The 26,630-nt window shown below is 40.3% G+C and overlaps 1 protein-coding gene across 1 annotated transcript in view; it reads right to left on the reverse strand.

The window, feature by feature from the left end:
- Positions 1 to 410: 410 nt before the first annotated feature.
- The window catches only part of IL18R1 (interleukin 18 receptor 1), a 38,928-nt gene continuing 12,708 nt past the window's right edge, over positions 411 to 26,630 (reverse strand). Inside the window, exons 4-12 of the mRNA XM_059942630.1 lie at positions 25,017 to 25,182; positions 22,382 to 22,532; positions 19,658 to 19,759; positions 15,934 to 15,996; positions 11,471 to 11,591; positions 8,402 to 8,541; positions 6,168 to 6,329; positions 3,248 to 3,406; positions 411 to 1,211 (exon numbers count right to left, since the gene is read on the reverse strand). Of these exons, the coding sequence (XP_059798613.1) occupies positions 856 to 1,211; positions 3,248 to 3,406; positions 6,168 to 6,329; positions 8,402 to 8,541; positions 11,471 to 11,591; positions 15,934 to 15,996; positions 19,658 to 19,759; positions 22,382 to 22,532; positions 25,017 to 25,182 (1,420 nt within the window). The 3' untranslated portion in view covers positions 411 to 855. The remainder of the gene's footprint in view (positions 1,212 to 3,247; positions 3,407 to 6,167; positions 6,330 to 8,401; positions 8,542 to 11,470; positions 11,592 to 15,933; positions 15,997 to 19,657; positions 19,760 to 22,381; positions 22,533 to 25,016; positions 25,183 to 26,630) is intronic.

The raw sequence follows: 26,630 nt of genomic DNA on the forward strand, positions 1-26,630 counted from the left end.
ATAACTCATCTGATCTGGCACCCATCCTGTGTCTAAACGTTTATGCAAAATCAACAAATGTTTTAGACCATTTTTTTGAAAGACCCAGAAAATTATTTGAATTAAAATTTGTGTCTGGCAGGAAAGATTAAAAAGTTGTTTTGAGTTCCTTTTAAGAAGTTCCCACAGATAGGTCCAATTAAGCAAGCCCTCTGCAGCATCTTGGTGGGGTTTCAAGAACTGTGGGCCTGCAGCTGTAGCCAGGAAACATTAATGCACATGCTCTGAGGCTGAGGCCCTGTTACAGCAGCTCACACCCCACACCCTGCTCTGCTCGCAGCCCTGTCGGTTCTCCCAGACCCCCGCCCTGCACCCCGCATCCCAGGCACTGTCAGAGGTGTTTAGAGGTAGGAAGCTATGGTGGGGTCGTGAAGGCACCATTCCAGTTCCTGTGTCAACGACGGGCTCATAGAGAAATGCCACTTTGTGAACTTAAAATCCTTCAGTTCAATTGTTAGCATGAAAAATCTCTTAAAGACATATCCTTATTTTAAGGCGTAAGTTATTCTGCACCGTGTGCAGTCTCCCAGTTGCTGAATATGGGATTGAGCAGAGTGCCTGCATCCAGTTACGGAAGAGGGAGAAACAGGACACCCATTTCTGTTGAATTCCAGGGTCTTCTGAGAGCCCACGACTATAGCTCAATGTTTAGTCTTATCCCCGGCAACCTAATGACAAGTTTCATCTTCAGAATGTGACTAGGACATTCACAGAGTAGAGTTAAATATTTGAATAATGCCCTTCGTTATCAACAGGCTCATACACTCAGTCCCCAGAGTGTCAAGAGTTCTTTCTTCTGCTCAGCTTTTCTGAAGATCAGGGCTGCGAAAAAACAGGCAAGACTTCTGCTTCGTCTCGACATGGTTTGGCTGCTTTTGCGGGCATCAGATAAAGAAGATTCTTCCAGAACCTTGAGTTATAAGACAGAGATTTATCGGCCTGCCACTTCAGAACTCTGTGGGATTTCAAAAGCTTCAGTGATTGAGGCAAGAATGCGAAGTCGCCGACTGGTGTAAATTCAATTAAGATGATTTTAATTTTCCTTTCCACTAGTGCTTCATGGAGCCCACTTTCAAGTTCATACCTGACTTCATTAGACATATAACTTTTACTCAAGACAATGATCAGCCTTCGGCTTTTCTCTATCAATGAATGGATTTCATCAACAACAGCTGAAAATACAGGAGGTGGCAGATTAATTTAAGAAAACTGAAAGGGTGGGCATGAGATGAAAATCATTTCACACAGTCCTATTTTGTATTAACTCAAATTCACTAGTTTAAGTTTTTCTTTGAGATAAACCATTAATTCTCAATTTTATATGCCTATTAAAAAAGCAATCATCTACACAATGATATAATGAACACCTACTTGGCACTTTCTCTGTGCCATGCCTTCTTCTAAATATTTTATGTATATTAACTCATTTAATCATCATAATGACCCTATGAAGAAAGTATTGTGATCACCCCCATTTTACAGATGAAGAAGCCAAAGCAGAGTGGTTAAGTAACTTGCCCGGAGTCACATGGCTAGTAAATGGCAGAACCAGAATCTGAACCCAAGTGGTCTGGTTCTGGAGTGTATGTTCCTAACCATTCCACTATCTTTCCTCTTTACATGGATGGTGGAATATGCTAAAATTTGAATTAAAAGATTTTTTAAAAAATCCTGCCATTATTCTAGACCGCAGGTTGATAATTTTTTTTCCTGTAAAGGGGCCAGATGGTAAATATTTTAGCCTTTGCGGGTCATACAGTCTTTGTCACAGCTACTCAGCTCTGCTGCTGTGACTCAAAAGCAGCCACAGATCACACATGAACATGTGTGGCTGTTTCAATAAGAGTGGCAGGATGGACCTGACCTGTGGGTGGAAGACTGCCAACCTCTGTTCTAGACCTCTAGCCCTCCTCAGATAGAGTTCTTAGCCAAAACTAATCACAATCGAATATACAAACATTCTTTATTTTTATTTAAGAACTAAGAAGAAATCTGTTTTTAAAATGACTCTTAGAAAAATAACAGAAATATTGGGTTGGCCCAAAAGTTCGTTTGGCTTTTTCTGTAACATCTGATGGAAAAACCCAAACGAACTTCTGGGCCAACCCCAATATAATAAAAATGATGTAAAGTCAAGCAGAAATACTTTGTAAGTGACAGAATGTCTTCTTAGATACAAAGAGTGACGCACAAAAATATCACAGTGTTGAATGCATCTGACAATTTGGCATATTATTCCTTTTGAGAAGTTATCTATTACTAAAAAGTATTTTCTATTTCTGATTTGTAATATTTTCCCTTCTTAATTTGTAACCCAGGAGGAAAAAAAAAAACCCCACAACTGTTTCTTATTTCCTACTCTGTCCTAAATGCCCAGCTTAGAATTTGGCACAAGGATGGTGCTCAGTAAATGTTGGATGAATGAATGAGTGATGGTAACTATGAAGACATTTGTATTGCATCATTTGTGATGCGCTAGCATCCAAAATAATTTGACACCAGATTCCAAATCTCTGGAAGACTTCAAAGCTCTGGAAGACTTCCAGAGAAAACACGGAAATGTTACTAAATTTCTTTGATTTTAACTGTAATATACTTCAATATATGTGTTACAGCCATTTGTATTCACAGATTAATTAAAAAATAAAATTTCACAACTAAATTATGCTAGGAACCACCAATCTCCTTTTATTTATCCTTTGCCATCAGTCTTAATTTCTACTTCAATTTTCTCACCAATGTTAAAGCGATAAAGAAGAAACATTTTCTGGTAAGAATTAACCTGTTTTATAGTCCAAAGGATCACATATTAAATTAAGAATTGGTTCTGCTGTACAAAATATCATGAAAAGAGGTATTCTTACTGTGGGGTATTTCTAGATAAATGCCTCATGATAATGATTCTGGACCTGCTTCTGAGAATGGAATGCCCACTTCCTTTCTCCAAAGACTCAGAGAACTGTGAAGCCAGGTGAAGAGACCAGGTCCCCAAGAGGTCATTTTTGGAAACAGTGCAATTTTCTCATCTTCTCACTACTGCTTGTATTGACTTAGCTGGTTATTTATGGTTTAGAGGACTACTTCATTTGTTTGTTTTTAAGCAAGCAGAATAGCCTTCTGTAAGGCTAAGCTCTTCATCTTCTAAAAGTAAAGATGAAGTTAAAGATGAAAACTCCTCTAGTTTTCTATCTGATATTTCCTTTCTTACCTCTTCCAGGCACCACATCCCGTTCAAATATGCATAACTTATACCCAAAATGTTTCTCCAACACCCTGGGCAAAATCTCCACAGCAAAGGTGTGCTCCTCTCCGTTCTCGGGCCGACATTCTTTTAGGTAAGACACAAAAGCATCGTACGTTTTCCCATCTAGGAGATAAGGTTGACTCTTTTAATTCGTGTGAAAATAAGGGTTTATTTAAGTACAAATTTGAGCGAAAGTTCTGAAAAATGGGAACAGAATCATTGAAAAAGAAAAGTTAAATATAGTATCCTCACCTCCAAATGCATCAAACAGCACACATTAAATATGTACAGTTCTTTATATATTGATCATACCTCAATGATGCTCTTAAATAAAAGAATAAAATATTTTTCATAGAAAATAAATAATTCTATAACTTAATGACAAATTTAGCTCAAAGCAAAGTGAATTAACTTCTTTATTTTTATATTAGTAAATTAGAAGTTGTAAATGTGAATAATGAATCTATAAAAACTCAAAGGAAAAATATGAAAATTATTTTATGACTTTGAGGGGTTCAAGACTTCATGGGAGAAGTAACTGTAGCTATGATGGAAACAGCAAGAGAACTAGAATTAGAAGTGGAGCCTGAAGATGTGACTTAATTGCACGATGAAACTTTCAATGGATGAGCAAAGAAAATGTTTTCCTGAGATGGAATCTACTCCTGGTGAAGATACTGTGAAGATTGTTGACATGACAACAAAGGACTTAGAATATTACATAAAGTTAGTTGATAAAGCAGCAGGTTTGAGAGGACTGACTCCAGTTTTGGAAGAAGGTCTACCATGGGAAACATGCTATCAGACAGCATTCCACGCTACAGAGAAATCATTTGTGAAAGGAAGAGTCAATCAATGCAGCAAATTTCACTGTTGTCTTATTTTTAAAAATTCCCACAGCCACTCCAACCTTCAGGGGCCACCACCCTGATCAGTCAGCAGCCATCAACATCGAGGCCAGACCCTCGAAAAAAGACCCAACAAAAAGATTATGACTTGCTGAAGGTTCAAATAATGTCTAGCATTTTCTAGCAACAAAGTATATTTAAGTTATGGTATATACATTGTTTTTTAGGCATAATTCTATTTTACACTTGATACACTACCTTATGGTGTAAACATATTTTTTATATGCACTGGGAAACCAAAAATTTCGTGTTACTAACTTTATTGCGATATTAGCTTTATTGCAGTGGTCTGGAACTGAACCTGCAGTATCTACAAGGTATGCCTGCACATTAAAAAGTCTTCCAGGTAGCACACCACTATCAAGAAAGTCAAAAGCACACCACTATCAACAACCTGGGAATCATATTTGCATTTTATATTATAGACAATAGGCTAACCTGCCTAAAATGTAAATAGCTGCTAAAAATGAGCAAGCAAAAAAAAAAGTCAACAACCCAGTAGAAGCATGGGTAAAGAATATGAATGGGTACTTTGAGAAAGGAAATACAAATGAGTCTTAAACACATGAGAAGTTGTTCATACTTTTGCACAGTAAGCAAAATGCAAGTGAAAACTATGCTTCGATACCCCTCAGATTTTTATCTATCAGATTGGCAAATATCCAAAAGGTTGTGGGTAAGGCTATGAGAAAAAAACGTACTCCTGTCCTTTGAAGGTGGTAGGCAGTAGAGAAATATGGAGCGCAAACTGGTAATATCAATCAAAATAACAACTGTATCCACCTCTGCACTTCTAGTAATTCTACTCTAGGGAATTTTTCCTTCAGTTACACTGCACACATATGAAACAGTAACTGTACAAAAGTTATCCACCACATCATTTCTGCAATAACAAAAGGTCTTCAGCAACCCAAATGTCCATCACATGGTGACTAAATAAACAATAATACATCCACAGAAATAAAACACTGTGCAACCCTAAAAAATGAGAGATTTTATAAACTAATATGGAAGGGTATCCAAGGTATAGTACAGCAAAGTTCAGAATAGGGCACATAGCATGCCAAGATTTGTCTTTTAAACAGGAGTGAAATAAGATTCTCTATTCATATTCGTTTGGATATACTATCAATGTGGGATGGGGTGGGAAACAGGCATGGGACAAGTATACATGTATAATTTCTAAGACTTTTGGTGTTTGAACTATGTATGTCCTACACACACACACACACGGAAACAAAAGCAAGTGCAATGGATTAGATTGATTTTTTAAAATTTGGTAGCTATTTTGAATCTTGAGGACTTCTAGTCACCTGCAAAAATAGAGAAACTGAGACAGTCACCAGATAGAGGTTGGAGTAGATGAAAACTGGCAGATCTAGGGGACCGGAACTCAGGTCATTTGGTGTGCACTTCAAGGTTCTTGCAAGTACATCATGCAGCCTCCTTTGCCAGGTTAAAATAATGAACCATAATACAATTCTTTGTTTTTTGGCCTTGCCGCGTGGCACATGGGATCTCTGTCCCCTGACCAGGGATTGAACCCGTGCCCCTGCATTGGAAGCACAAGAGTCTTAACCACTGGACTGCCAGGGAATTCCCAATTCAATTCAACTGAAATGACCGTTATTGAGTGTGAACTTTGTAAAGGCACCAGATGGCAAAAAGTGTGAGCAATGACATTCAGACACACAGTCCCTGGGCCTAACCATCTCACAGGGCATTTAGAAGGACACGACACACATGCATGAAACAATTAGAGAACAATTTTTGGCAACAGATAAGTAAGCACAAGAAAAAGTGGCCCAGACAACATTCATGACAGATGATTCGTTCAGATCAATTTTTCTTATGGAAAACTTCTACTGCCAATATGTCTACAATATAATCAAAATGAGGTGAAGATTAATGTTTATTTATATAGCTTCTGAATAAAACTGTAAAATAAGAAATCCCAGCATGACGACATTCGTTACCTGTTAAGGTTTCATCTCTTCCCAAGAAATGTCTATAAAATAGAACCAAGTCAACTCTATAAATGGCACCCACGGTCACTAGGCACACAATGACCACTGAGATCAAAACAGCTACGATCATTCCTCTAGTGAAGATGTGGCCTGGGATGTCAACTGGGTCTTCTAGAAAGAAAAAGAAAGTGGGATAAATTAGAGAAATTTCACCAGCATCTTCCGCCATCACTCTGCGGTGGACAGCTTTTACCTTTAACACAAATCTACTTGTCTATCCAACACATTCCATTGAGTTACTCTGCAGTCCTGCCTTTAGTCTCCAGTGGTGACCTCTCTGTTCCATAAAAATGTGTACAAGGGTATTCAGAGACGTGAACTGAAAGCATTACAATGTAGTCCGTCCACACTTTTGGAAGTTGGATCTCTAGGATGATAAGACACTAGGATGAAATTCAGAGGGACCCACACCTAAACGTCAGCTAGCGGCTTGGGAACATGTATGGAGGTGCAGAACCTTGAGAGAGCAAAGCACTGAGCTGAGTCTGTGTGGGCTCCAGGCTGGCCCCATCATCTACTTTGTATCCTAGGGAAAGTCACTGACGCCCTAACTCTTAGTATTTCATCTGTACACGTAATACAGCTATGAAGCTAGTAATATTTTCTCCTTCACTTATAGGGTTGCTGTTTTGGAGGAGGGTTAAATATTACACATAAGTAGTTAACACAGTGCCTGGCACTCAGCTCTGAGAATTTTTGTATATTTTTATATGAAAGTGTCCTTTGAGAAAAAAATTACGTTTCCTAGATTGATTCAGTTTATGCTCATTATGGACAACATGAGATAACACAGAGGAGTATAAAGGATAGAATAATTATTTAATAACCATCCCACAGTGTGGCAACGGCCACTGCCAACATGCTAGTACATTTCCTTCCAGGTTTTGTTTTTTCCCTGAAAACATTTACTTAGTTGGAACCATCTGGTGATCACTCTTTATTTCTTAACATTATATTATGAGCATTTCTCTAGGTCTTTAAAATTATAACTCATACTATCTCAGTATTTAGATCGACTGCAATTTTTCATAAATATACATAATGCTGCAATGAACATAGGCATAAACCCTTATCTATGTTTCTGATTATTTTCCTAGAGTAGATTCTAATGGAGGTGGGATTTCTAGGTCAAAAAGAGTAAGCATACATAAAACTCTTGCCATCTTGACACAATTTTAGGGATTATCTTTCCAGTAAAATTAATTATCAGGATGTAAGTAAGCAATCATCATTGCTTAGTAAGTGAACTCTGAATAAAGCCAGCCCCTGGGGTTCCTGCATCTCTGAAAGGCCTACGTATCTATGACTGTGCCGCACAAATACACACACTCTCACGTTGGCCCACACGCTCCTCCAGGGATAATGGTGGAGTCAAAGACCCTATTCCCCACACAACATCTGTGAGCCCAGCAGAAGGAAAAAATGATCAGGGTAGAAACATCTATGGCAGAGATAGCACAGCCATGCGTTGATCTAGGACAGTTTACAGAACTACTTCTGAGCAGCTTCTGAGCCTGTGGCCCTCGGCTGGACTGTTCCGGTGGAGGATGGAAGTTGGACCGTTTTGGTGGAGGGTGTCCTCCATCAGGCAGGCACTGAAGAACTCTGAGTCCAGTGACCAGAGCCATCAACTAACTGTCCGCTTGCCAGGTCCAGGGACTAGCCCAAGAGAGGGAAGCCTAAGTTAGTCTTTGCTGAACGAAAGACCACACCCAAGGGCCCCTGTGCCCAGGGCCCAGCTAAGGTAGGGTGGAGGCGGCAATTACTCCTGGACCACTGGCCTCATCCTACACCAAGCTGCAAACTTTCCTCCTGTTGTTCAGAGTGTGCCAGAGCTGCCCGGACCACCTCCCCTGTGACACTCACCCACCAGCATCTCCACCCCTGAGCTCTGCCTACCTCCCCGCTCTGGGCCCCTGGTTGCTACACAGGATTGGCATATGAGTGACAGCAAAAGAATACACTTGAGGTTTTCATTCTCTGCTTGGAATCAGGGCACAGGGGATCACAGCGAGGGCTGAGCACCAGCTCTGCCACCGAACGCCTGTGACACAGGGCGAACCCTTCACCTCTCAGGAGCTTGGTTCCCGGTGTGTAAGATGAGGAAGTGATGAGCTATGACAGGTCTCTCAGCTGCAACAGTCTAGGTTCCCACAAACTGCCAAAGGTAAAGTTTCTCACACCTTTTTTCAGTAAGATGAAGCTTTTGGTGTCTATGCCTCCCTCGCTGGCTGCAGTGCAATTATATGAAAAGTTTAGATTGTTTTCAGTAACATTCTCAATTCTCAGTATTTTTGAAGCGAGCCGTTTGCCTTCTGAAGTCCTGTAAGAGAGGAAAATGGTTTAGCAATAGCCTTTGCGTCATTGCCAACAACGTCACCCACGAGAGAGGAATTTGTATGTGCAAATACATCTGCACAAACACAGGGCGCTGTGGACTCCAGGGAATCGTCCCCTTCTGGTGGGTTCTCTTCAAGTGTGAGCCCCCTGTTCCCCGGGGCTCTCAGTCCTCCTGAGACCACCTGGGGACGGCGCTGTAAACTGCCTAGAATGAAAATGCCCGGGAGGTAACGATGCTCAGTTGAAAACACAAGAAAATATTCTCTCTCTCAATTACAGGCACACTTCATTTTACTGAGTTTTGCTTTATTATGCTTCGCAGATACTGCACTTTTTACAGATTGAACGTTTGTGGCAACAGGGTATCAAGCAAGTCTTTTGGTGCCATTTTCCCAAGAGCATTTGCTCCCTTTATGTTTCTGTGTCACATTTTGCTAATTCTCAAACTTTCACATTTTTTCATTATCATTATATTTGTTAAGGGGATCTGTGATCAGTGATCTTTGATGTTACTATCATAATGGTTTGGGCATTTATTTTAGCAATAAAGTATTTTTAATTAAGGTATGTACATCATTTTTTAAGATGCAATGCCATTGCACACTTAATAGACTACAGTATAGTGTAAACATAACTTTTATATGCATTGGGAAATCAAAACATTCACGTGACTTGCTTTATTGTGATATTTGCTTTATCGTGGTGGTCTGGAACTGAACCCTCAGTATCTCCCAGGTGTGTCTGCGTTTTCCCCTGTTCCTCCTGTCCTGACTACTCAGGATTCCTCCCACTGTGAAGTCTCCACCAGCCGTGATGATGCTGCGGATCGTTAATACAGACGCAGATTCATATCAAGTTCGTCCTCGCGGTCCTAACGATCACTCTTCTTTTGTTCAGCATTTAAAATAAATTAAAACCACTATTCTCAGACACCCGCAAGCACATGAGAAAGGCCAATTAAGCTGTTCAGTGAGTGTCAGAACGTGACCGGAGACCACCCGGAGCAGCCAGCTCTCTTTCTCTACTAAAAAGACTCAAGACATCCTGTCCTTGATGCAAGGCAAATGCTCTTGACATCTGCCTCCTGCTAGTCGCAGGCTCTGAAGGTGTGCGGTCAGCCAGCACTCCCAGGTGTAGTCACTCACCCGCCAGGCCCCTCGCAGCTGGGATGTGGTACCCACTGTAGCCCCTAACTGTCTCAAATGCATTTTAGAAGAGAAGTCATAACTCTGTACGGAAGTCACCAACCCAGAAATATCAACCATCTAACATCAATGTAAAATCCACAAAGAAAGCACCAAAAAAACCCCACCGAGAAGCCAAACTAGATGACATAAGTTCAAGCACCCAGTATACAGAAAGATTTAGCCTCGCTTAAGCCCTTAGTTTAGCTTAAGCTCCAATTCTAGTAAGTTTGGTGAATTGGTCTTCTATGCCTCCAGAGGTTAACAATGGATCATGAGAAGGAGGAAATGCAGGAATCCGGACAAGATAAAGTGGCAGGATAGCCACGCAATCCAGCTGAGCCAACACTCCATGAGCACTAACCACGCACCTGGTTCTGGGCGAGGGTATAAAAAAACCCTCAAAAGTGCAGCCAAGGTGACAGACACCTTAGGACCACTACTCACTAGAACCTGAGTGTATAGTTACCTTAATAATGACAGTAATGACCCAAAGCCATTCAGAAACATTGTAATGGCCATAGGCTTAGCATGTTTTGTTTTAATAAGTATAACCATTCCTTAATATAGGCTATTTAAACTAGATGGCATTTGGAAATTTTTGCACCAACTCTGCCTCCTAGATATTTATATCTAACCACTGCCCTGTTTGCTTTTTCTAGCTGGTCTTAGTGTGATTCTAACTTCCATTAATGACCTCTGACAGGAGAGTGCTGCCATAATTATGATCAGTGTCAACGGACCAACGACGATGCCACAGGGCAGGAGGCTGGTCGTTTAAATTAGTATTTTCTTGGGTCATCACTTACATCTGACAATCTTTGGGGACCCTTCCGGACTTGAGAAAATTCCTCACCTCTCACCTTTAAGAAAGATAATCCCTGTAAGGAGTGTTCTAAAAAGAAGCTCTGAACTATCTCTAAAGAGCAGGAAGCAGTGTCTGTGTCAGCATATCTCATGCCCAGCAAAGAAATCCACCCACCCCACTCCCCCTGCCACACACACAAAGCTGTCTTCAGAGGGCTATTTCTCTCTTTGTGATTTCTGGTCGTTCTCAAGTATCTTATAATGAATTATTTTCAACAATCAGAACAAAGAAAGGTGTGTGTGTAAGCCAAGTACAGGGCGTAGATCTGGACAGGTAGCCATAGATGGGTGGCCTGCCTGTGTCCAGGGCTGCCCCCAGGGTCCTCAGGGAAAGGCACTGATGATGTGCTTTGTCACCTATGGATACCCAGCGGGCCGCATGGTGACACGTGGGCAATGCAACTAGGCACGCCTACCGCACACAAGGGGCCCAGAATAACTTGTACGTGTCCCAGGCTCCTGACCTGGTCTTTTCTCTGGTACACTAGTAAAAACAAAGCATTTAACACAATTTTCACAATTCAAATGACAGTGGCCTAGGTAATCACTCTTTTATAAGATGCTTAGGTAAAGTCCCCAACCCCATCAGATCCTGACTGACCAAAAGCTACTTCTGTAAGGCAATGCTAAAAAGCCTCATTGACCTTCTTTTTCTAACTTAGGTCTCAGCAATAAATTTCTGCATAATGCGTCAGTCTAGAGTATGCGAATTATAAAATATGTAAGCTATAATTGTAAGTTAAACTCATCTCAAGCGTCCTATCAGCCATTCGGGAGTCTGGTGTTTTTACCTCATATATATATCATACTGTATGATCTTTGTATATCATGATATGTATTATATATATCACATATTCATACCTAATTCTTGTCCCTTCCTCTTCATGTACATTAGGATCCTTTCCATTTTTTTTCCAGATGTTCCAGTAAATCACATCCTTTTCATTCAGCAAAGCAGAGCAGTTGAGCTGTACCTCTTTTCCTAGGTAAAAGTTGACAACCGATGTTCAGATTTTAGAAACTCAGGTTTCTCAAAGGTTGAAATAAATACAACCATGTATATTAACCTAATATACAATGATAATATAGAGCTGCATCTAAGAAAAGAAAATGCCTTGTTTTTCAATTAAAAAAAATTATAAATCAGAGAAATTAGGTTGCAATTACAAGTCATCACCAAACTATGAATTGGCTTCTCTTCAAATGTTTATGTCTAAATCAATTATTAAAACATAGGATGGCCGGTGGACTTTCTTTTCAACCTATAGTCTAATAGGTAGTGTCAGGCCTACGTACCCACTGCAACTTCTGGAAAAACAAAATGGATACAAAACAGAACAAAAAATTAAATTAACTAAAAATTAAAGACATCAAAGTGCAGGGAAAACAAAGAGAAACAGATGAACTGAAGTTACAGTCAGGAACAAAGTCCTTCCAGGGCGAGCTGAGATAGCCACCATTTTATTCCTTGAAGGAATTTGCTTTGGTTTGTACAAAATAGAGGGAATCTCATGGAGAAAAGAGAGTCCAGTGGAGATGTTGACAGCCACATGGGCTCACAGGATTATTGCTAAGGGCTTGGGCGGCACAGGAGGCTGGAAAGGCTTAATGATTTCTCCTGCAGTCTCAGGGTCCTTAGCAGAGTAAGTCCCACTGGAGGACAACACACACGTGACTGGAGTCTCCCCTCAGCCATAAGAGATGAAAAGCAGGTTAAATCCAACAAACCTGCATCCTAGCTACTGCTCAGCTCCATTCCTGCCTGGATTGAGATGATCAAACCCTCACATTATCTGCCTAACAAAGAAAAGGCAAACACTCTTAGGGAAAAGTAATACAAACCTCATTCACCTTGGTTGTTTTAGATACAGAAAGATCAACAACAACAATCAACAACAACAAAGAGAGACACACAAAAGGGCAAAAAAAGGGGCCAATAATCAATAGAAAAAATAGGTAATAAAACGTAAAATAGATAGCTAGTGGGAAGCAACCACATAGCACAGGGAGATCAGCTCTGTGCTTTGTGACCACCTAGAGGGGTGGGATAAGGAGGGTGGGAGGGAGGGAGATGCAAGAGGGAAGAGATATGGGAACATATGTATATGTATAACTGATTCACTTTGTTATAAAGCAGAAACTAACATACCATTGTAAAGCAATTACACTCCAATAAAGATGTTAAAAAAAAAATACAGGATATCCATTATGTACAAATACTTCCAGACAAGATACAACAAGTGTGAATGTAAGCACTTGGGAAAAAAAAAAAAATTAGGTAATAGAGGTTGACCCAAAGATGATCCAAACGCCTGACTTGGCAGAGAAAGAGTATGAAATAACTAATATAAATAAGTTAAAGAAAACAGAGGAAAAGATGGATAAGTAGATGAAAAGATGGATGTTTTCAACAAAGAAGAGTAACCTATTTTAAAAGAATCAAATGAGCAATTGATAACTGAAAAAACCATGAAGTTAAGAACTCACAATGGTTTTAACAGAGACTGAGCATAAAAGAAGCCAGGATTGCTAAGGCTGAATACAGGCCAAGATCAAAACTAAAGTACAGAAGGGAAAAAAATAAAAATAACAGAACAAGAGCATAAGAAACAAGAGCATAATACATGTAATTGGAGATCCAGAAGGAGAGGAGAGAAGAAAGGGGCAGAAGAAATATTCAGACATAATGGCAGAGGATTTCTCCCAAATTAATAATACATCCTTTGCAGACTCAAGAAGCTCAGAGGAACCCAAAGCAGGATAAATGCAAAGAACACCACACCCGGACGCATCAAAATCAAAAAGAAAGAGAAAATTTTGAAAGCAGCCAGAAGAAGACACATCAAAGTACCAACAATAAGACTAAAGGCCAGTCTTTCAGCAGAAACTATGGAAACCAGTAAACAACAGAAGGGCATCTTTAAAGTAAAGGAAAAAACTGCCAACCTAGAATTATTGAAATTATTGAAAAAAATCTTCAAAATTGGAGGTAAATAGAGATATTTTCAAGTAAATAATAGCCAAAAGAATTTATTGCCAGCATAAACACACTATAAGAAATACCAAAGGAAATTTTTCACTCTCAAAGAAAAATTATCCCAGATGAAAGCAAGGACATACATTAAGAAATGAACAGTGCAATAAAGGACAAACATTTGGGTAAATACAAAATAATTTTGGTGTTTAAAGCAATAATAATTCCAAATTCTTGTGAGTTTTATAACATATGCAGGAGAGAAATACATAAAATAGTAGCTTAAAGTGAAGTAAGAGGATGAATGAACTGTTGTAAGGTTCTCACGTGTTTGCAAAATTGTCAACGTACTAATACGTGCATTTGTCTTACTGTAGTAAGAGGATATATATTGTAATCTCTAGGAGAACTACTAATGAAGAATACAAAATGGTATAACTAAGAGGAAAACAAAACAGATTAAATAAAAAAAAAATTAATCTGAAAGGAAAGGAGAATAAAAGGAAGAAATAACACATAGGACAGCTGGAAAACAGCAAGATGAGAGGTCTCAAACCAACTGTATTAGTAAGTCATTAAATGTAAATGCACTAAACACCATACAGACTGGATTTCAACAAAGATCCAAATATATGCAGTTTACGTGAGACATATTTTGTGTATAAAGACAATGAAATGTTAAAAGTAAAAGGATGTGAAAAAAGATAAAATATGCCAGTCCCAAACAAAAGAAAACTGGTGTGTCTATCTAACATGAGAGAGAGTAGGGACTGGGAAAAGATGTAGTATGATAGATAAAGAGAGAAATTTCATAATGTTAAAGCGTCAATTCAAGAGGCATCAATTTGTATGTGCCCATAAGATAACCTCAACATACATAAAGCAAAAATAGACAGAACTAAAGGATATATAGACAACTTGACCATCATAGCTGGAGATATTAACATCTCTCTTGGCAACAGATAGAGAAAGCACACAAACAATTAGTAAGGATATTGATGATTTGAAGAGTACCATTAACCAACTTCACCTAATTGATATTTATAGAAGGACTAAACCAAAATCTGCAGAATACACATTTGTTTCAAGCGCACTTAGAACATTCTGGTCCAAGTAAGTTACTACAAATTTTAAGATTTAAATGATACAATGTATACTCTTGGACCATAATGGAACTAAACTGGACATCAATAACAGAAAAATAACTAGAAAATCTTCCAAATATTTGGAAATTAAGAAACATAAGTAATCCATAGATGAAAGAAATATCACAAGGAAAAATTTTAAAAATAGTTAAAACTTTGAACTGAATAGTTATGAAAATATGGCATATCAAAATTGTTGGAAACAGCTAAACAGTGATTAGAGGGAAATTTACAGCTTAAAATACACATACTACAGGAGAGGAGAATTGAAATTAATTATCTAACTCTCCATGTGTACAAAGGAAAAATGAGGTGCAAATTAAGCCTAAAATGAGAAGAAAAAATAATAAAGTTCAGAAATCAATAAAACTAGAAAGCAGGCAAGCCACAAACACAAATGGCAAAGTATCTGAGCAACATTGGGCATGTGTGGTCATTTACATGACTGTGGCCAGCTGTAGTCAAAAGGTGTGTGCTTTGGAAACAATCAACAGGATCAAATGACAATCAACAACAAACAAACAATGTAAGAAACTTGAATCCCAGCTCTGCCCCTTTCCTGGGGTTTAACTTCAGACAAATTACTTAACCTTTCTGAACTTCGGTCATTTAATCCGAAGCTTAAATGGGAACAATACCCCTCAGAGTTGCTTTGAGGATTTAATACAATAACATATTTCAGTTACCTAATACAATACTCAGTTTAGCATATGTGAATTTATTCTTTTCCTTCCTTCCTTTCTCTTTTGAAAGAAATTACTCAACTGGACGTATCGATTCATCAAGACCGGTCTAAACAAACCCTAAATGTAGAGTCGAGTCCATTGATTCAAAGTGAACCCATTAATCAAATATTCAAACCACACAATAAGTTTGAATCATTTCTCGAGTATTCTCATTGAGTTTTCATATTTAAAAATGATCGTAGATATTATTAGAGAAAAGCCACATACAAAGTGACTAAAACCACAGACCTGCAAACCACAGGCACTTCCATAATCTTTTGAACAGACTGTTAACTGTAATTATTGCTAAAAAGGGCAACATTCAAACAATGACAAGGTTTTCCTGCTTTTGCAATATTCTTCAGTAAACATGGTATGTGTTATGAACACAATGTTGATCAATAAGGAACCAGATTTAGCCTTGGAAGACTATTATGACCCCCGTTCACAAATCCAAAATATATGTATGTCAAAATATACCTAATTCCACTTTAACATGCGTAAGCTTTGGTCCAAGAAGAGCTGGAATTATATTACTGTTGTCTGAAAGTGAAAAAAGAAAAGAAACATGCATTAGTGTTACAAGGAGTTTTGCTAAGACAGACATTTGTTGTAATACACTTATTATTCCAGGTAACCAAGATTCTAACAGTCACCACTTTACATTTATTATTCAATGTATTTTCATTAAATAAGGGTTGCAGGGAATACCGGTCGTTGTTTCACTTTCCATCAACTCGAAGCTCACCTCGCTGGAGAAAGCACACTGAATTTGGTCTCCCCTCAACTCCAGCCTCTGGCTTTCTGCCACTGCAGCTAAAAGCCAGAAGAAGATGCTCATCCAGGGAGACAATGAAACTTTTAGGACTTAGAAGATGCAAAGTCACTGGGACATGTCTTTCTGCTCTGCCTTTCTTCCTTCCATCTGCTCTCAACTCCTCAAGATCGATTTATTGGGTGCAAGGTCAAGACTCAGGTAGGGTAGGCAAGGCACTTACTCTCAGAAGCCTCCTGAGACCCTCCCCTGGCAGGACAGTGAGAGGAGTGCCCCTGGTTGCCTCACTTGCCTCACCTTAGTCCCGGCCCTGCTGGGGTGTCCACCCCTGTAAACTCAGTTCTACTTCTGTTCCTTAGTGACCTCTGACCCAGACTGGAGGTACATAGGTATTCTCCATCTCAGCCTCGTTGAGTAACACTTAGGAAGGAAGCAATCCCCCAGCAACCTCCCACTGAGGACTATCCCACAACCTAGGATGCTAATAAGTGCAGAACATGGACAGCCCTGTGGTCCCGCATTCACATGGCTATGTAGTCCAGTCCTTGCTGCTCCTATTATCAGCATTGGCAACTTTCTTCATGACCTGGACTCCCCCTTCTAAGTACTTCCGGTGCTTCTGGGGCATTTACAGGTAATGTCCAGTGCATCCCTCATGGGGGCTCCCAGGCGCCCAGCAGCTGTGCTTGCTCATGGACTAAAGGGGACTCAGGTGCTCTCCTGCAGCACCCATGCCCTCCTAGGCTCTCCCAGGAAGCACGTGCTACAGAGTGAAGAGCAAAGAAGGGGAAGGAGGAGTATGTGGGCAAGGATACAGAAAGAAACTAGTGCAGCAAAACCCCAGGGTAAGGGACTTCCCTGGAGGTCCAGTGGTTTAAGACTCCGTGCTTCCACTGCAGGGGGCACGGGTTCGATCCCTGATCGGGGAACTAAGATCCCGCAAGCTGTGCAGGACAGCCAAAAATAAATAGATAAATAAAAATTTAAAATAAAATAGTTAAAATACGGAGATCTTCAACTACCTTCATAATAAGCTGAGAGGTAGATCATAGATAATTAAAAAAAAAAAAAAAAAAACCCAGGGTAAGAATCTCTTCTGGGATTCAGACTCTGGGCAAGACTAGAATTCACGTCGGCAGGAGAAGCTGGAGGAGCTGCCCCCAGACAAGGAACTAACCCTCGGGTTTGAGAGCCCTGAGGAACATAGGTTGCTTCAAGCACAGAGGGGCAGGAGGTGGTTTTGAGTATCGGAGAAAATTGCTACTGATTATTTCTCTCTTCATTGATCTTCTTTTCTCAGGAATTTGGTGGGAGTCCTGGGAAGAGGCGGTGTAAAGGACATCTTTATGGAAGGACATCTTTGAGAAAGGATGCCATCTACTAGAACTCAAAGTATATCATGGAGAACCCAGAGCAGCACTGGGTTTGTAAAACTGGTGTAAAGTGAAGCGTACAATCCTACTGGAGGTAACAGAAGGAAGAAGACACTTCAGTGTGTGCCCCTGGCGTGTCTAGTCTACCTATGAAGTTACTATCCCTGGATCAAAATGGCACAGAGGTTGTCAGCTGCAGGAGGAGAGACGTCAGCGGATCAGCCAGAGTGTGAGATGAAGACAAATGGCAGAGGCCAGGTGGGTTGAGTAGAGTGTGATCCGGAGCAGGGAGGCTCCCCACGTGCCAGCTCAGAGATCTACAGCCGTGAGCACAGACAAGGGAGGCGCTCAGTCCCGCCGTCCTCAGCAGAGGCCATGATACCTCCTGATCATCAACTTCAACTCTAAGCTCTACGTTTTAAAAGAATGGTGGCAAACTTCACCAGATCCAAAGGAAAATGGCCAGGATGGTGAAGAGTCCTGACTTCCTGCTGAATGAGGCATGACTGAAGAAACTGTTCCTATCTCAGTACAGAACGACCTTGGAGGTATTGCGGGTTCTGTCCAGACCACCACAATAAAATGAATGTGACAGTAAAGTGAGTCACACAACTCTTTTGGTTTCCCAGCACATATAAAAGTTATGTTTACACTATACTATAGTCTATTAAGTGTGCAATTGGATTATGTCTAAAAAACAATGTACATATTTTAATTTAAAAATAATGCTGTTGGAAAAATGGCGCTGATACACTTGCTCAATGCTGGGTTTCCACAAACCTTCAATTTGTAAAAAAAAAAAAAAAGCAGTATCTGCAAAACGCAATAAAATGAGGTATACCTGTAATTCACTCAACAGACATGTAATGAGCACATGTACAAAGGGCCAGCTGTAAGTATAGGAGAGACCAACATGAGGAATAGAACACAGGTCAATCCCTTCTTTCCAGGAGCTTCTCATTCTAGTGACAGAAACAGACATGTCATCCGATTCTGACAGCAACCAGAAATAAGAACAAGAGGCCATGGGAGCACGGAGGAGGACGGACATTTAGCTGAGTCCTGAAAGACACAGGTGGCGTTCTCCAAGAAGACGAGGAAAACAAGATGGGTGGTTAAGACAGAAGAATAGCACGTGGGGCAGTGTGGGGATATGGGGGTGAGGAGACGGTAATACTAAGATGGTAATAACAGAGCTTTCCATGTCCCTGGCACTACTATCAAGGCTCTACACCCTCACTCACTCGGTCCTCCAGGCAACCCTATGAGGGTATGACTCAACTCATTACTGTCCCATGTCACTAGTGAGGAATGAGAGGCAGAGAAAAACTCAGTCATTTAACTCACCCAAGGTCACAAGCTCACAGGGTTCAATGAAAGCATCTGGCACAATTCCTGGTCTTGTGCATGCTCTTTTGATAACGGATATTCTTATTGCTCCTTCCAAGAAGGAAGGAAAGAGGAGCTGATGGGCAGAAAGCAGAGATGGATGGAGGGAGGGAGTTGGTGGTGGAAGTGTCAAGGGACCAGAGATGTAGGGTTGATATGATATTAAAGAAAGTCAAACTGAAGAATTTAAGGTAGATAAACAGAACTTAATGAGTTTAAGAATTTAGTTATGGGATACCCAGGTTATGGGGTGTGACAATGCCCCACACCGAAGGTGTTCACATCCTAACCCCCAGATGCTGAATATTATACCTTACACGGCAAAAGGGACTTTGCAATATGATTTAATTTAGGATTTTCGGATACAGAGGGTGTTCTGGATTAGCCAGGTGGGCCCAGTGTAATCACAAGCATCCTCATAAGCAGGAAGCAGATGGTCAGAGTCAGAAAGGGAGACAATGAGATGAAGGAAGGGGTGAGAGAGATCTGAAGATCTGAAGATCACTGTGGGCTCTGAGGATGGAGGAGGTGGCGTGCACCAAGGATGCAAGATGCCTCCAGAAGCTGCAAAAGGCAAGGAATCGATTCTCCTCCAGAACCTCCAGAAGGAATGCAATCCTACCAAAACCTTGATTTTAGCCCAGTGAACCCGTTTCAGACTTCTGACCTCTAGAACTGTAAGATAACGCGTTTGTGCGGTTTGAAGACAGGAAGTTTGTGGTACTTTGTCCATTTGCAATGCGTGGAGTACAGCTATATAAGTGGATGGCTGGAGAGAAGAGGGAAAACGCTGCTGAAGTCAACGAGTTCTAGTAACTGTGAACCCACAACGTTGTTGAATGAGTCATCCCAGGAGTTTACAGCTTCCTGCATGATGGGAAAGAACGTGAAGGGTGGATAAGCCACCTGTCTTCAGACACTCGAAGGAGCTGTCATTTTCAGAAGGGACCAGACAATCTGTGGGGTAGCTCAAGGCAAACACAAACAGTGAGTGGAAGCTACAAGAAGGAGTAATTGGACCCAATGAGAAAAAAAGACTTCTCTACAATCAAGCATTAAAATCTGGACCCAGGGCTTCCCTGGTGGCACAGTGGTTAAGAATTGCCTGCCAATGCAGGGGACACAGGTTCGAGCCCTGGTCAGGGAAGATCCCACATGCTGCGGAGCAATTAAGCCTGTGCACCACAACTGCTGAGCTTGTGCTTTAGAGCCCGTGAGCCACAACTACTGAGCCTGCGTGCTGCAACTACTGAAGTCCGCATGCCTAGAGCCCGTGCTCTGCAACAAGAGAAGCCATCGCAGTGAGAAACCCTCACACCGCAATGAAGAGTAGCCCCCGCTCGCCGCAACTAGAGAAAGCCCGCGCGCAGCAACGAAGACCCAATGCAGCCAAAAGTGAATTAATTAATTAATTAAAAAAAAAATCTGGACCCAGCTGCTGTGTGATTTGGTAATTTCCACGGTAGCTCCTGAATGATCTATTATTGGCTGAGTCATATGAAGGATATCTTCATCGGATAGGGTTTAATTAAATTACTTCTAGGGTCTCTGTCACCCTAAAATTCCAGGCTTCAGTTTTTCCATTATATATGGTCTGGGTTCATGATAAACCAGACTCGTAGCCATCATCCCAAAATGTACAGCCCTTTTCTACAGCCACGCCTGTGCTCCTTACACGTTTTTATCCCAGCCCATCCCAGCAGGTCCTTCTGCCCTTCCATCACGCGCAGCCTCTAAGAACCAGCTCAAACAGAGCCTCCGGCATCTGTTCTACCTCTGGACTCTCTCTGCACCCTTAACACCTCACAGATGACTCCAATTTCATATTCTACGGTGCTTCTATGTGGCTTATCACCTTGATACTGAGCAGGACCCTGTGGGACTCCTGGGCACGAAAGCCTTTCTGTGTCCCCCATTTCTGGAGTACAGGAAATAGGCTTCATTCAGCCTCCAGGACCTTCCCTGAGTTCCAAGGAGCAGGTTCAAACAGTTACTAATCAGGGAAGGGAGGGGACGCAGAGACAATAGAGGAGCAGTCAGGAAACAACAGCACAGCCTTGGGGCCGGGTCCTGGTTCCCCCTCAAGGGGCGCACAGAACAATATCTTAGTGCCGTTTTGCAGATACTGAAACCCCCTCCAGGTGGGAGAAGTTAATGGTGATAAATGGAATACTGCCCGCCATATCAGTAAACAAAGATGTCACAGTAATCCACGATTGCAGCCCTCCAAGTGAGCTGGTGAGCCCTGAGGAAACTCAGGAAGGAAAGAATACCTACCATCTAGCAGCCATCAGACTGCCGCCACTCCTTAGGGTGCCCTGAAGAAACTCAGGGTGTGAAAACACAGGATACTGGCCCCAGATAGCTGGGGTGCACATCAAAGGAATGATGCCAGAGAGCCCAGACTCTTGTGTCTTCCCATACATAGAAAAGCAATAAATTCCTTAACTTGGGATATCTGGCTTTCTTTAATTAACAATAATCTTTTGACATTCAGACTACCTGCCCTTTGTTGCAAAACTTCTACATAACCTGGCTTCCCCCCTCATCTCCTCAGAGCAGTTCTCTCAGGGTTACTTGAGATGCTGCCTCCCAGGTTTGAAGTCCTAAAAATTCCCGCCAAATAAAACATAACTCTCAGCTTTTAGGTTGTGCATGTTTTTTAAGTCGACAACAGTAAGCACATAGATCCCAGACCGGTTGGAACCAGAAGGTTGATGATGCCGACTCCCGATTACCTCACCACCAACCAATCAGAAGAGTGTCCACGAGCTGACCACGCCCTCTGAACCATCACTAAGACTCCTCACTACCCCCTCCAGGGTGGGACACACAGTTCTGAGGGCATGAGCCCGCTGTGGCCCCCTTTGCCTGGCAAAGCAATAAAGCTATTCTTTTCTACTTCACCCACAACTGTCTCAGAGATTTAATTCGGTGTAGGGGTACAGAGGCCGGGTTCGGCTTCAACCTTTCCTGACTATAATCAAATTCCTGAGAATCGTACATTTTTCACTTCATTTTGTATTTCCATGCTTCCCTTATCTCCCAACACTCATTACAGTTTATTGAATATAGACACCCATCAATAAATATTTACTGAGTGCAAGCAGATGCTTAATAACAAAAGATTCCACAATTTAGTCAAATACCAAATAAGAGAACTGACACATCAGAGGTTCACCTATATAAACTTTCATTACTATCCCCCTCCAAAATTTTTCAGCATGGCAGGTGATGCCAAAATGATTTTCACCCTTATATTTGAACTAGTGATGTGGTCACAACTCCAACTAAGTTTGCCTCTGGCTTCCTGTACGGCTTTAGAAAAAAAGAAAATATTCCATTTTACTAAGATACATTTGTTTTTTCCCGATTCTAAGATTTCTCTTACCTCCAACTATTGTTATATTGAAGGTTTTGGTGACGTTAAATAGTTTGCCATTATGAAGAAGGAAAAACATGCAGGTATAATATCCCTGATCTTTAAACTCTGCATTCTTCTTTAAAAATGGGTTTTGATTGTTCTCTATCTTTTCACAGTTCTGTTATTAAAAAAAGCAAGTTAAAATATTTTAAGTAAGAGTGGTATCATACGACAAGAATTCAAAATTTTAAAGTTAAAGATCTTTAGAGAAAGAGGGAAATAGAATGAAAACTAGCAATTTCTGAGCAAATGTCTCAGTGATTTGGCACTGCCTCTACTGGAACAATGAAATAGAGTCCCATTCCTGGTATTATCGTTATTATTAATACATGCTGGGAAATAGAGTATAGGGGGCACTGTAGCTGCTTTCCTCATTTTCCTTTAATCTCTCTCTTTACACACAAAGAGAGGGAAGAGGAGGAAGAGGAGAAAGGAAAAAAACTTACTACAACAAAAAAATCGCTGCTTGGGTCAAAACTTTCCACGCAATTCTATTTCTTAATGCTTTTAGCCGAATTCCATGTATTCAGGACTACCCATCCTGGGGATGGGTAGTGGAGGTCGGAGCAGAATTACTCAGAGAACCAGGTACCTAGCAGACTACCCACACCCGCTGATGCCCTCCACCAGAAGACAGTGGACTGATTAGAAATGCATGAAAAATATTCCAATGTATAGGCACACACAAACATGTCTCTCTATCACAAATTTCCATATGTTGTAGGCATTAATAATAACAAAAAAGCCACCTTTTTCAATCCAGCCATCAGGTACCCATAAATAGGTTCTGAAGCAATCTAAGAATGAGATGAGGAAAATGGAAACTAAATTGCTAACCTTCACTATGTGACACTGTTCCTGTAAATACCAACCAAGGAGTAGCTACTGCCCACAGACTCCTCTCAAAGCTGCCGAAGCTGGTAGCAAGAGGAGCTAGACCCAGAGGGTGCTTAGAATGGGCTTGTGAAGCACCCACATGTGTATCTCACATGAGTGAATTGTTTCTGCATACATCAAATTTTTATAAACCCAAACTTATTTTTTGTAAGGCATATTAAAATATCAATTCCAAGGCATATAAAAATCTTTTTTTTTTTCCCAATCGTTTACTGATTTAGCTTCCTTGTTCCCCTCCTCTCAATTTTCTAGCTAAAAACATTCTCAATACGTCTGTTTTCTAAATTCAAATACCTGCATAGAGGGATTTCTTAAAACCCAGTACACTGATCCCCCCAAATTTATATATACTGTCAAAACATTTGTACATGTGACAGGAAATAGCGTCAAGTCAACTCAGGGCTGATACAGATATTTGGAAAACATTTTGGATAAGAGCTTCCCTTGAAAAATCACAAGTAAACAGTGTTCAAGCAAAAGGTACAAACAAACGTTTCTAAGGAATCATCATCAGTAGCTTGAACTTTCTCAAGGTCATCTCTTCAGAACACCCTCTCTCACAGCTCTTCAAAGTTTCCATGACAGAGTTACACTTTTCAGGTTTGTTCCTCTATAGAAATAATATAATTTGTGTTGTGTGTGTGCATGTATGTGTATGCATATTATGTATGTACATGTGACTGCATATATACTTGTGTATATACAATTTCCATAGTATTGTCTAAAGGAGCTCTTACAACTCAACAGGTAAAAGGTACATCAACTGAAGAAAATAGTTCACAAGAGAAGTAATATTAAGATGCAATAAATACATAAAAATGTTTAACCTGTTATTAAGGAAAGAAATGGGGGAAAGATACTAAGAGTTACAGAAGTTTTGCACGTCAGATTTTTAAATGTTCTTAAAGTATTCATTCCCATGTGGTAGTGGTATGAGAAAAAGAGGGTTTTAAACTGGTGTAGCTCCCTGGAGAGCAGCTTGATAATTTAAATCAAAAGCCATAAACATGCTCATAGCCTTTGATCCAGTTATTTTACTTTTAGGGATTTAGTTAAAGAATAAAATTATAATACACCTTCTGAGTTATAGGAATGATATTTATTTTAGCCTTATAAATAATAGTGAAAAGTAGGAAATTAACAAATGTCCAATAACAGGGGCTTAGATACAAGTGTATACACAATGGAATCCATGTTTGGGAAAATGTTTAAAGATGTGGGGGAATCATCACAATATAATTTTTAGTGGATCAAGGAAAATGCCACTTTTTAAAAGTATATGTTTACATGGAGAAAAACCCTATTCTCTGGCTGGTGGGATTATGAATGATCTCTGCTATCTTCATCATTCATTTTTTCCAACTTCCAATTTTGTAAACGCATATATTCAGAATAAGCATATACAACAGAATTTAACATTTTAAGTATATGCAGCAGAAGAAAATGAGCTAGCATTCCTAAAAATTAATTTTTTTGAAAGAAAAGGAAAATTAAGGAAGGGAGAGGAAGCCGTTATCATTTCTTGAATGCCTAACATGGGGCAGGAACCACTTGCGTTACATGTAGGAGCTCAGACAGGCCACCTGAGCTGTGTGGACTCAGTTTGTATATTACAAGACCAACATGCTTCACAGCCGTCAGACCCTCACTTTGGAATTTTGTCTCTTCTGTCAAGTTTTAAGTTAAAATATTTTAAAAGCATTACCTTATACAATAACGTTCTGTTGACCAGTTTTTGATAGTAACCATGTTCACAGGCTACCTGCAAAGATTTTTTAACTTCCACAGATTTACTCATTATTTGTTTCTCAGTAAAACAGCTGTGTTTAGGTCTTCTGATGACATTTAATTTCCAGTCATGAGTATCATTTCTAGGAAATAAAGGGTTAGACATATTTTATCATTAGTACAGAGACTTTGCAAATACCACCTTTTAGTAACCAATCCAGTGAACATTTTCCCTTATTTTTGTATAAAGAGACTCATTCATTGATGCCCAAATCCTGCTCTGTCTCTTTTTGGTTCAGTGAAGCAAGAAATTTAATAACTGCCATGGGAGGGGGGGAGGGGGTAGGAAATGAGAAAAACCCGAGATGTCCTAAACACACACACACACACAAACACACACACACACACACTCACACACACATACACACACAAACCTACATCAGACCATATGTATTATGGATGTCAGGACAGAAATGTTTAAAACGTCAATGATCTTTAGAGATGGACAGGTTCAAAGATTCTTAACCCAGGATGGGAGAGTGGAGGTGGTTTCATGAGGACTGTAATGTTTTCTGAAGGTGTATATACGCACTGCAGTTTATATTTCTCAGGGCACTTTGTTCCTATCCTCTTCTCTTACTGTTGAGTAAACCATGTCTGGAGTGGCAGCTCTCCATGTAGTTATATTAGCACTTGAAGTACCTTACTAAGCAAAAATTAGTTTGAAGAGATGTCATTGTTGTTCCTTCTGGTTAGAAGTTAGGGATGTAGAGGAGGAAAAAATTTTAACAGCGTTTTTGGAAACAATCTTTTTTTAAACTTTTTATTTTATATTGGAGTATAGTTGCTTAACAATGTTGTGTTAGTCTCAGGTGTACAGCAAAGTGATTCAGTTATACATATACATGTATCTATTTTTTTCAAATTCTTTTTCCATTTAGGTTGTTACATAATATTGAGCAGAGTTCCCTGTGCTATACAGTAGGTCATTGTTGGTTATCCATTTTAAATATAGTAGTGGAAGTGATCTTTTAAAACAGAAAATGTTTGCAATCTCATGTTTGCTTGAACTGCACGTTATATAGAGATCCATATACTAAATACTACACGAGGTTACGTTGTCCTGTGTGCCTGACACATTTGTACTCGCCCCCCAGAGGCTCTTCCAGCTCTCCTTTGAGTCTACAATCGGATGGACAGAAAACTGGCACTCACAGAGTTCCAGGTATTGTACCACGTGTGTGCACTGAGATGACTCTTTTCCTTACGTTAGATGAGAAACCTAACCTTCAGGCAAGGTTAAATAACTTGCCCAAGGTCACACACCTGGTACACAATAGGGCCAAGATGCAAATGCACATCAGTTTGGCCCTCAAGGCCAGGAGTGCTTTGTACAATACTACACTCTCACAAAACTTTGATCAGACAATGGGATTTTCGCTGCACGATTAAAGTATCAGTCTCCGGAGACATTTATTAGTAGAGGACTCCTGAAAAATTAAAGGAGGATTCCAGGAGTAGGGTCTAGTCATTGATGACTCCCACACAAAACTACAAAGACTCACTCACCCAAATGATGTACACACACATA

The sequence above is a fragment of the Balaenoptera ricei genome, chromosome 13 (assembly GCF_028023285.1).
Source record: "Balaenoptera ricei isolate mBalRic1 chromosome 13, mBalRic1.hap2, whole genome shotgun sequence".
NCBI lineage: Eukaryota > Metazoa > Chordata > Mammalia > Artiodactyla > Balaenopteridae > Balaenoptera > Balaenoptera ricei.